This window comes from Erythrolamprus reginae, chromosome 6 (genome assembly GCF_031021105.1).
Source record: "Erythrolamprus reginae isolate rEryReg1 chromosome 6, rEryReg1.hap1, whole genome shotgun sequence".
Lineage (NCBI taxonomy): Eukaryota > Metazoa > Chordata > Lepidosauria > Squamata > Dipsadidae > Erythrolamprus > Erythrolamprus reginae.
In genome coordinates this window covers 57,782,511-57,794,855 of record NC_091955.1, presented here as the reverse complement: position 1 = coordinate 57,794,855, position 12,345 = coordinate 57,782,511, and the positions used below count along the sequence as shown (strand labels likewise).

The 12,345-nt window shown below is 37.8% G+C and overlaps 1 protein-coding gene across 1 annotated transcript in view; it reads left to right on the top strand.

Moving 5' to 3' along the window:
- The window catches only part of FGD6 (FYVE, RhoGEF and PH domain containing 6), a 69,873-nt gene that overhangs the window by 29,172 nt on the left and 28,356 nt on the right, over positions 1 to 12,345 (top strand). The window contains exons 3-6 of the mRNA XM_070755851.1: positions 1,714 to 1,888; positions 3,512 to 3,579; positions 3,673 to 3,703; positions 11,734 to 11,885. Of these exons, the coding sequence (XP_070611952.1) occupies positions 1,714 to 1,888; positions 3,512 to 3,579; positions 3,673 to 3,703; positions 11,734 to 11,885 (426 nt within the window). The remainder of the gene's footprint in view (positions 1 to 1,713; positions 1,889 to 3,511; positions 3,580 to 3,672; positions 3,704 to 11,733; positions 11,886 to 12,345) is intronic.

Genomic DNA, 12,345 nt, shown 5'->3' with positions numbered 1-12,345 from the left:
TCTCTAAAATGAATTTTGCAACCCTTTATGAATAAAACTAATGGCTTTATTAGAGAAATATATTACTTTGATTATATTTATGCATTCGCATATGCCAAAAGATATGCAAAGGATTGCATAATCTTTTATAGCAGTGGGTCTCAACCTTGGGGTTGGGACCGCTTTGGGGGTCGAACGACCGTTTCACAAGGGTCACCTAAGACCATGGGGGAAAAGACAAATTTCCCCTGGTGTTAAGAACTAAAACTTTTATTCTGGCTCCTTGGAACATATTTTTACAATCAAACCAATCAGGCGTTTACAATGGGGGTTTCTCTCTGACCTTCCTGCCAATCAGCTTAAAGCTCTGTTGGGAGAATTGGTGTTCGGCTTATGGTTGGGGGTCACCCCAAAATGAGGAACTGTATTAAGGGATCGCAGCATTAGAAAGGTTGAGAACCACTGTTTTATAATATGAATAATAATCTAAAAAAGTATAAATTTTTGATCATTTAAATTTCTTTATGCAGGAACCAGGTATAAAATTAATTCATAATTTAGTAATTCTCAGAAGACTAAGCTCAATTATAGTACCTAAGGCACTTTTTAAAAACATTGTGATAGTTATGTCTCGCAGTTTGAGAATCTGTGATTTGTGCCATTTGAGCTGTGGCTGAAGGCCACTTCTCAGGCAAATAACTCACAATTATTTCCATTCACACAACATCCTAAATTAGAATGAAACCACATTTTAATTAAACAAGAATCTCTTATGGTCCACAGTGTTTTAAGAATCATAATGCCACGTAATATTCTGTACCTGAATATTCTAGAACTTGAAATATTAGAGTCTTGTTTAATTTTAAAACAACTTCAGGCAATTTTATTTTCAGCAGCATAGCTGTTCTTTGCACAAGGCAAAAGTAAACACTTTCACCTAGGGGTGCTGATGTGCTTAAACTAGTTCATACAATCTTATTCTTAACTCAGAATATAATGCCATGCCATATTTTTGATGCTATCTTAATGTGCTATTGATGTGCTACTCCACAATATTTGGTAAGGTTCTTATTAGGCAACATTTAAAACATTTTATTATTTGATATTATTATAGAAGATGAGTATATAAAATAATATGATTAAGGTAAGTACAGCTAATGAACGAAGATATTTTGAGGTATTTTTATTTATTAAGGAAGTATATTTTAAGTTAACAGTAGTAACTGAGAGGGATCTTGGAGTCCTAGTGGACAAGTTCTGAGCTGACTAATACTTATATAATAGAGCAGATAACATTAATATTTGTATAACATATGGTATATTTTAACTGTTCCTTCAGAAACCTTTGAATATCAATATGTTTTTGTTTGAAAGTGCATATTGTAAAATGATTTTGTAGACATCAGAAAATAATAAAAAACCACCTCTTTCACTGTGGAACAGAAAAATGAATCATAGCATGACAAATGTTTACATTTTTACTAGTACAGTAATTTTTTAAACACATCTACCAAATAAGGTGATTTGTAAACTTGGATTTACAAAGACATGAATGATCACATTAACCATTTTAATGAATAAGATTTGTGTTTCTTTATGAAACTGTTATTTCTTTCTTTGAGGATTGCATTACACAATTTTAAATTGTATTAATAGTTAACAGAATTCTGCAGTGACTAGCATTCCGTGCTTCAGCCAACAATTAGACTCTGCTTATGTTACACAATGTTGTAGGTCATCAGCAGAACGTAATGGATCAGAATTAATGTTAGAAGATATACATTCAGATGATGAAATAATGCAAAGAGATGTGAACAGCTCTGATGATGATGATGATGATGATGATGATGATGATGATACGAATTCAGACTCCAGCAAAGGGGAATCTGATGCACAAGAAAACAAGCAAGTAAGACTGTAATGTTTACTTACATAATATACTTTGTCATGAATCTTTAGAGAATATTGTTAACAGTTGGAAAAAAATAAAAGCAATAGGAAAAAAAGATACGCCATGACTTCCTTTATTCGAAAAAAAGACAATATTTATATTTATGGATGACTGGAAACCTCTTTTCCCAAATTTTTATGACTTTTTTTAATCAAATTTTTAATTAAAAAATGAATGTGTTATTTATGGTTTTGATGATTAGACAGACTAGAAAGAAGTCATGAAGTAATTTTAAAGAGTGAGGCCAAAGTATATTCCTAACTGTTATAAAGAACATCAGAGGTCACTTTATGACTTTTCCTTTATCTCTTTCTTTATCTTTCTTTATCTTTATATTTCTTTATCTTCTACAGGTAGTCCTTGACTTATGACCACAATTGAGCCCAAAATTTCCATTTGCTAAGCAAGACAGTTGTTAAGTGAGTTTTGCCCCATTTTATGACCTTTCTTGCCGCAGTTGTTAAGTGAATCACTGCAGTTGTTAAGTTAATAACAGTTGTTAAGTGACTCTTGCCTCCCCATGGACTTCACTTGTCAAAGACCACAATAGGTGATATATGACCTCAGGATATTGTAACCATCATAAATACATGATAGTTGCCAAGCATCTAAATTTTTATCATTTGACCATGGGGATGTTGCTACATGTAAGTGTGAAAAACAATGATAAATTGTTTTTATACTGTCACTATAACATTGAACAGTCACTAAACAAATACCGTATTTTTAGAATATAAGACACACCTTTTTCCCCAGCCTAAAAGAGGCTGAAAATTTGGGTGCAATTTATACTCTGAATGTAACTTCTTTTGAAGCTTTTTTTCAGCCCTAACTAGGTGCTAATGATCTTCCCAGCTCTTACCTTGCAGGCTCTTTCATTGTTACTCTCTGCGAAGAATGTTTCCCCAGTCCTAAGTCTTTGCAATCTTTTTTAATTGTTCTACTTTTATTGCTCTATAAATTTATTTCCAACCATAACCAGCTGCTAATGATCTTCCCAGCTCTTACCGGCTTGCAAGCTCTTTCATTGCTATTCTCTCTGAATAAGGTTTTTTTTAAAGCTCTAACCAGTGGATAAAATAATGTGCTGAAGCTGACCAGACTAAGGATGATAGCCAGATGAATACCTGGTAGGCAGATTTTTCCCCCTGTTTTCCTCCCCCAAAACTGAGGTGTGTTTTATACTCCGAAAAATATGGTATACGAGTTGAGGACTACCTGTATTTTCTTAAGCACTTTTAATTTTTTTGTTCATTCTTTCTATTTTCCTTTTTCTATTATAAATTAGTTTTCTGCCATTCTTATTGTTGGGGAGAGAGAGTGTGTGTGAGAGAGAAATGGAACCATCTGTCATTATTATATTCTGATTACAATATACAGTATTATCAATCATAGCTGACGTATTCATCTGTATATGGAACATTATACTATTGAATATAGACAATAGGCTTGCATGCAATAAATTATAGGAGAAATTTTAGGTGTAAAAAAATAATGTCTAAAATACACATACTGTAATCAGTAATATTGTTTTTTTACCTTTCCTGTGTAGATTTTTTAAACATTTGCTTTTATTTTTAGTTTAGGGCATCTGGGAAGAAAACAAAGGTTTATCATATTGCTAAGGAAATCATGAGCTCAGAGAAAGTGTAAGTATATGTGTGATATTTAATTAAATCTACTTTCCCATTCCCTTCCTTTTCCTTTCCACTGAGGTGCTTTTGTTCTTCTCTTGACAACAGGTTTGTAGATGTTCTAAAGCTCCTGCACATTGTAAGTATTTAATTTAACTTTTATAAATATATGTTTGTTTATAAACATCTCAGCTTAATCATTTCTGAAATTAATTTTAAAAATTGTCTTAAAACTAGGATTGATATATTGCTCCTCTTTGTAAAAAAACTAAATTTCATGGGACTCTGTTAACAAGTTAAAATAGAAGGAATGTAATCATGATGTTTGATCCAAATTCTGCAAAAGTTTTGAACTGTAGATGAGGATGTTCTTAAGTCTTCAGATTCAGAACTAACAATGCTGAAAATAAGCACATGATAGACAGAAAGGAATTCATATACATTCCCAGAAAGGTCAAAAGGTAGTAGAACCAGAGATTTGTGTTTGACATCTCAACATTCTTCATTTGCGTGTACATAGGTGAACCTTCATACATTAGGAAAATATAAACTGTATTGTATAATGTTATTTATATGCATTTAATCTAATCATAGTTGTGATCCATAAGCCTATAAAATGTGGAACTCAGTTTATGATAATTTGTGCAATTAAATGAGAGCGGAATACCATCTCTTATAAGGTGCTTTAGGAGAAAATGTTGCACATTGTTATTCGACTATGGAAAATAGTAAAATGATGTTATTTATTTCACTCTTAGAATGTTTAGGCTTTATTTACATGTGTTAAAAACATGTAAATGGAGAAATATACAATAGGATTTGAACAATCTGGTAGTATTAGTTTAACTAAGCTTTTAAGTAACTGCCCCCTCCCTGAGTGTATTCGAGTATTACCAAAAGTATGTGAGCTTGACTTACTGGATATCTACATTTAAAGTTGACTGTTGGGATTTTTCTTTTCCTTTTGCAATCAAAGTTCAAAGGTCAAGGCTCCTTTGACAGTTCAGAATTTCTTAATTTTGTAGCTTATCATCAAAAATACCTCCACAAAATTTAAAGCAAAGATTCTACCTCCTATATTCCTTTATATTTTTAGATGTAAGACTAAAAGCATAAAGTTGGATGCATATTTAAAGAGCTCAACCAACTTTGTACAGAAAATCTGGCTTCATTATACGATCACTATTAAAAGTGATGGAATAGGAATGTATAGCTTTACAGAATAGTCTATTAAAAGTTTATACAGTATTCCAAATCGATAGTTTTATACAGGTCTTTTATAAAAAAAGCTTTCCAATTTTCAGATTTTTTCATTCTTTATCTTTCTTACTGTGTCATTCTATAAATTGCTTGCTATTCATTTTTAGATATATAATTTTAGTTGCATTGGGAGACCTGGCAAAATGTTTGATTTCACATGTTCGATTTAACAAATGAAAATTAAGAATTTGGGCAAATAGACACTAGTTTAAAAAGGATTCCTTTGGGAACCACTTTGTGCTTGTTAATTCGCCTAATGCACAGATGTGAAATTTGATTGTATCATGGGCCAGATTGTGACATATCATGATATTTCTGGTCTTTGCGGAGCCAGGGTGGGCATTGCCTGCCTGTGATGTATCTGGCCTGCAGGCCATCATTTTGACAGGCCTGTCCTAATGGCTATTATCTAGCCATTAGGGCAGGCAAGTGTATGGGTGAGGCAAGTATATGGGTGCGGAACATGATAAATGTCAGATAAATTCAGAGATTAGTTTTCGAACCAAATTTAGAAAGCTGCTCAAATCCTGGATGGCATACTATATACCAGTGTTTCCCAACCTTGGCAACTTGAAGATATTTGGACTTCAAGTCCCAGAATTCCCCAGCCAGCGAATGCCAAGGTTGGGAACACTGCTATATACAACAAATCTAGGAAATGGGCATGAATGCTTTAATCCAATGATATCTGCATATAATGTTAAAGTGATAATCTGTATATTAGAAATTAGTGTGATTAGGCAGTGAACATGAATGCTTTGTACTTTCAAACAAGTACATTTAAGATTTCCTTTCACATAAGTACTCTAATACAAACATCTTCTATTTTAATATTGTAATTATTTTTCAGTGTTGTTTCAATGTTACAGAAATAGAGTTTACTGAATGCTATATGCACTAAATTTAGGAGGACTTATCAGGAGCATTACAAGTCACTTTTGAAATTGTTGCAAACTCAGTCTAGAACATTGAGCAGAAGGGTGTATGCTGATGGATAGCAGAAATATAGCTTCAATATATGAATAAATTTATTTGAGGGTAGCAATAAATATTATAATGTTAGCAAAAAAATGACACTCAAAAAGGGATAATTTGTTTAACACAACAGGATGGATATTCTAATGAATGAGTTATTATATATTTACAGTAACAGCTGCATTTTAAAGTTGAGAGGCATTATAATTCTGCTCAGCATAATATAGTAAAATAAGCTTTTTGCATTTTTTCATGTGTCATTTTGTTTGTATGACAATGAATGTGGATTGCATATACTCAGAAGAATTTATGATTGCTTTTTATCTTCCTTTTTGAAAAGCTATTTTTTTCTAATCTTGCACAGAACAAGATTATATATCCATTAATATTTGTATCAGTGAATCAACAGATGCTCAGGTTTAATTTTGGGCATTCAGGGTGTTCCCCCCCCCCCTTTTGCTGAAGCATTAATGGAAGTATATATCAGTTATTTTCTTTGGGGGGCTAAGTTGAGAAGAGAAATAATTATTGTGTTATTTGAGCCAAAAATAGCTACATCTCAGTGTTGTTTTTAATTCATCCATGTTCATGAATAAGTGTGTTCAAGACTGAAGCATAAGTGTATTCAAGAATGGGACATAATAAATGGAAAGTTCATACATTCCCAGCATTGTTCTTCTTGCAACTTTAAGTTTTCTATTAATATTAAGAAAATTAAATGTTGCTTATGCTATTGAATTCTATGTGGGTTCTATTAAGCAATAGCAATTACTTATTTCTTTGTATGTGAAAATCATAAACCCCAAGGATGCAAGAAGTTAGATAAATGTTGCCAGTTGGCCTCCCATTGCATGAAAACACTTTATTTCCATATGGAGAAAGCCATCTGATTTACCTTGGAATTTAATATACTTTAGGCTTTAATACCAAAAGGCATCCCTATCTCTTCCCATTCCAATTTTAGGTCATGCAATGTTAAAAGGAGGTTACAGTAAACTAAAAAAAAAAAGAAAATGAAAAGCCTGCTAATATTCATTCCTCCGATGCACTGTTTTTAAAATTGTGCAAAAGCCAATGTTTCAAACAGCTGTGCATCTATGTATATAATTGCTGTACCTTATTTGCATTGAAAAGCATGCAGTAATGAACACATGGAAGAAATCAATTCTAATTTGATTATTCTAATGTCTCCAACATCCATACGGATGTTGGAATTGTTTTGGGGATATGGAAGCCTTGATGAGAGAAGGAAGCAAAAAGACAAGCACTGAAATTCCATTTCAAGTTAGCAGATGTAGGGGAAAATAATTCTCTATTTAGTGTCCATTTAGATTTTCACAAGAATCAGCTGGTTTGTAGGTGATATATTTTACTAATTGTCATAGAATATTGTATGTACATTTTAATAATATCGATGAGTGTGTAATTTAGTTAGATATACTGTACCTTTTGCAGGAGAGCATATCAGGCATTTTAAACAAAGCAGAACTAAACATTTTATAAAACTTAACTCTTGTCACATCTACTCTCTATGGTAATGTACCTATTTTGCAAGGAGATCTGCATAAAAATAATAATAGTAGGATTGATTGATTGATTATGTACCTTGAAGTCATTTTCAGCTCCAAATAATCATATATGTAAATCGATTTTTTTCTCCATAAACTAGCAACAGTGGTAATTTCATTCATAGGAAAAATATCAACATAATAAAACAACAATATTGTATCACATTACAGTAGATTATAAGCATGATATAAAATAAATCCATGACATATATAGTACTAATAAAGCATCTTTATACAGTATTCAAATTAATAGCTGTCTTTTAATAATTTAAATGATCTAATTCCTAATGTGGGGGCAATATGCTGGCTCTGTTAAAAAGTGATATTGCTAACATGTTGTAAGCCGCCCTGAGTCTAAGGTGAAGGGCGGCATAAAAATTGAATAAATAAAATAAATTGAATAGAATAAATAAATTCCAAATGTTATTCAAGTGGGAGTCAACTCCAAGCCAGGTGACAAAAGATTCTCAACTATGATATGGCTGTTCTAGTTTGTAGCAGAACGAATTGACCCTGGTCTGATAATTATATCAGAAGCACAGGTACAGGAATAACCACCAAGTTTCAAATAACTAGACACATTTATATTCAACACACAACATGTCATCATTTTACAATATACAGTATTTGTAGTGTAAGTTACACTGTAGCTTCCAAATACTTTTTAAGGGTAGCTCCATGTAGAGCAGTGATGGCGAACCCATGACACGCGTGTCAACACTGACACGCGTAGCCATTTTCGGTGACACGCGGCTGGAGAAACGGGGAGCTTTAGGGCAGCGGTCCCCAAACTACAGTAGAGATTTTACCATAAGCTCCCGAATCTCCCCTCCACTCTGCTGCTTAGCGTCTGGTGGCGGCAAGGAAGAAAGCCAGGGGGTGGGGAGGAAAGCACCCTATGGCAGAGCGGCAGCAGTTCCTCTCCCTGAAGGCGAGAAAGACCGCTTTCCTCCCCGCCCCCTGGCTTTCCTCCTCCTCCTCCTCCAGACGCTCAGCTGCAGACCGTCTTGGTCCCTCCAGTGCCGCTTTTTTGCTTCTTCGCCGCCCCGCGGGAAGCCTGGAAGCCCTGCAAGAGCGGCTGGAGGGGGCTGTAAGCAAGCCATCAGGACCCCCGCGCACTAATTTGTTGACGGCCATGCCGTCCCGGATCGCGGGGAGGGGAGCTCTTCTCCCGCCAAGCGACAGCGAGGCCCTCCCAATGCTTGCCCGCCCAGGCCCCGCACTTGGAGCCGGGGCGACGGGCCTAGCCTCAGCTTACTTGGCCCCGGTGTGGCCGAAGCGTGGGGTGGAGTAGGCGGCGGCTGCTTTAGGCCCGCCCCCGAGCTGAGCTTCCTTTGGCTTCCTTCGAGGCAAAACTGCAAAGCTCACCTGCTGCCTCGAAGGAAGCCAAAGGAAACTCAGCTCAATGAGGATCGGCTGTTGGTCTCTTCAAGCTGCTGACGCCCAGTGCGGAGATCCCTTCGCCCGAACAGAGGCAGCGGGGGCGGGTTCAAGGGACCAACAGCCGGTCCTTTTCGGGGCTGCGTTGTTGCAGCCTCCGAGGCCGCCCACCGAGGAGATCCCTTCGCCTGGAGGCGGAGGCAGCGGCGGCCTCAGACGCTGCAACAATGCAGCCCCGAAAAGGACCGGCTGTTGGTCCCTTGAATCCACCGCCGCCGCCGCCTCTGTTCGGGCTCCCCCCCCCTGCCCAGGAAAGAGTTGCAGCAGGAAAGCAGCACATTTGAAAAGCGCGCTGCTTTCCTGTAAAGCCGGCTTTCCTGGCTGGCACAGGGCTTTCCCGGGCAGCTGGCTTGAGCCTTGTGCCGGTTAGCAAAGCCGTTTGCCCGACGGAGACGTGGAGAGAAAGAAGGGAAAAAGAGGGAGGGAAAGAGGAGAGGAAAGAAGGAGGGAGGGAGGGAAGGGAGAGAAAAGTGAACGAGAGGGAGAGAGAAAGGGAGGAAGAGAGGAAGGAAGGAAGAGATAAAGGAGAAGAGGAAGAGAAAGAGGAAAAATGAGAGGAGGAGGAAGAGGAGGAAAAGGAGAGGAAGAGGAGGAGGAAAAGGAGAGGAGGAGAAAGCGGAAGAGGAGAAGGAGAAGGAAGAGCAGGAGAAGAAGAACCAGAAGGAAATGGAGGAGATGAAGAGGAGGAGAAAAAGGAGAGGAGGAGGAGGAGGAAAAGGAGAGGAGGAGGAGGAGGAGGAGGAGGAAAAGGAGAGGAGGAGGAGGAGGAGGAGGAGGAGGAGAAAAAGGAGAGGAGGAGGAGGAGGAGGAGGAGAAAGAAAAGCAGGAGAGGAAGAGGAGGAGAAAAAGGAGAGGAGGAGGAAGAGGAGGAGGAAGAGGAGGAGGAGAAAGAAAAGGAGAAGAGGAAGAGGAAAAATGAGAGGAGGAGGAAGAGGAGGAAGAGGAGAGGAAGAGGAGGAGAAAAAGGAGAGGAGGAGGAAGAGAAGGAGGAGAAAGAAAAGCAGGAGAGGAAAAGTAGGAGAAGAGTAGGAGAGAGGGAGAGGGAGGGGAAGAGGGGAAGGAAGGAAAAGAGAAAGAAAAAAGTGGAAGGAAGAGAGAAGGAAAGAAAGGAAGAGAGAGAGCAAGAAAGAAAGAGTGAGAGATGAGAGAGGAAGGAAGAGAGTGAGTGAGAGAGAGTGTGTTTTTTTCTCAAGGTGACACACCACCCGAGTTATGCTTGGTTTTTTGGCGAATTTTGACACACCAAGCTCAAAAGGTTGCCCATCACTGATGTAGAGCAATGTTACTGTGATCCACTTAGGAGAAGATCAGGGCATGAGTGACATAATTCTTTGGTCATGGTTCTGGTGTTGTAGAATGGAAGGTCAGATTTTCTGATACATACTCTAGGATCATAAATTACTGGTTACTGTCAAAACACAGGATTAATTTAAAAAAAAAAAAAACCCAGTAGCCTGGTTCTTAAACTGAATGGTCTTTCCGCAAGCCTAATGTGGAACACCAAGAGTTATGTATGTTACAGATACTACTTGTTCTATAAATCTGCTGAAAGCTACGATCTTGGACAGCTGAAGATATTTCAAAATTTCAACCCACTTTAGCTATACTTTCCTGAGAAATTCCTGGAAGAGGTAATCCACCAGTGGGACACAACAATCAGTACTATAATTCATACAGTATATGCCAGTGATGGCAAACTTTTTTTTGTTTGTGTGCCAAAAGGGTGTATGTGGGCATGTTAGTGTGCGTTCACATGCCCAACTCCCTTTCCTCTCCCCCACATGTGCACACACACACACACCGCTGCCCCCATGCATGCACCCAGGCCTCTCTGAAGCTCCAGAGGCAGTGATGGGTTACTACTGATGCGGTTCAGAGAGCCAAAACGGTAGGAACCCACCGATGATGCAATATTCTGCTACTTTTTTCTGGCATCTACTGAGACGGAGCTTCTCAGTTGTGCTTCGGATGAAGAATAAAGGTCAGCAAGACGAGGGCGGGCAGGAGGACTTCTTCAAACACAAAAACACCGGGAGGGGGGAAATGCAGAAAATTGCATCATCAGTGGGTTCCTACCGGTGCGGCACTCTGGACCATACCGGTAGGAACCCACCACTGCCCAGAGGTGCAAAAAATCACCCAATGCACAAACCAGAAGTGCATTTTTCCAAACTTCTGGTTTGTCCGTTGGGTAGGGGTTTTTTTGCCTCCGGGGCTTCAGAGAAGCTTCCCTGAAGCGTCCAGAAGGTGAAACAGCCTTTCTCAAGGCTGAAAATCAGCTGGCCAGTGCGCGCATTCGTGCTGGAGCTGACACAGGGCAACACCTTGCGTGCCTTCCGATATGGCTCCACATGCCACCTGTGCCATGGGTGGCACGCGTGCCATAGGTTCACCATCACGGATATATGACTTATCACATCAGACATATAATGTCGTGTTCTAATTTTATAAACGAATTAAATAATTCAAGGGTATATCCATAGTGTATATTAAAACCTCTTACTAACAACTTTTTGGAAAAAGTGTTCTATAGGATAATTTTTTATAAATAATCCTTCCTTCCAAGCTACAATTTCTTACTTTCTTTGCAGGAAACAATGAGAGTTAAAGTGGTATAAGATTATTTTGTATATTTTCAATATAAATTAAGATAGAAGTCAACTAAGTCGGAGACATAGTTTATATATTTAGTCATGTCTTTTCAAAGCAAACTTTCCAAGAGATTGAATCTATATTTTGTTCAGGCTTGTTTGAATTTGTCTTCCTTTCCAAAGTTTATTTTACCTTGGATTGCTTATCTGCTCCTCGAAAGTTGGGGAAATGGATAATCAATGTTCGTACAGAAGAAAGAAATGTAACCTGCATTGTTGTTTGGTGGTCAGTTTCTCAGAGTATGTGTATATGTTTCTCACTTGTCCTGTAATAGGATTTTCGGGATTCAGTGGCACATGCTTCTAGGCAATTTGGAAAGCCAATAATTGAAGATAAGATTCTGAATCAGATCTTGTACTATCTACCTCAACTATATGAGCTTAATCGGGATCTCCTGAGAGAACTGGAAGAGCGCCTTTCTCATTGGTAACATTTTCTCTCTCTCATTCTTTCTGTACCTTTTGCTTTTCATGGAGATTGATAGAATATCTAGATGAGTATCAGACTTTCAATAACGTTTACGGTAGAGAATAAGCAGGGATGGGCTCCTACAGGTACGGTCAGGTACGCAGAACAGGCAGAAAAAAATTTGAATGTTTTTCTTTTTTTCCCTTCTGGGCTCTGGGTATATTTTTCCTATCGCAATAAATGAAATTGAATGTGTATAATATAAGAGCTGTGTGTGCGTGTGTGTGTACAGACACATACAGTTTATATAATATATACACTGTAATGTATATTTTTGTGTGCCTTTGTGTAATATGTATATGCGCATATGGCATATATACATAGAATTAAATAGTATATTTTGGATGTTCAGTAATAGTAAGGGAAATTGTATCTCTTCGAGGCATGGAGAGGCCGGGAACTCAAACCCTTGATGTGA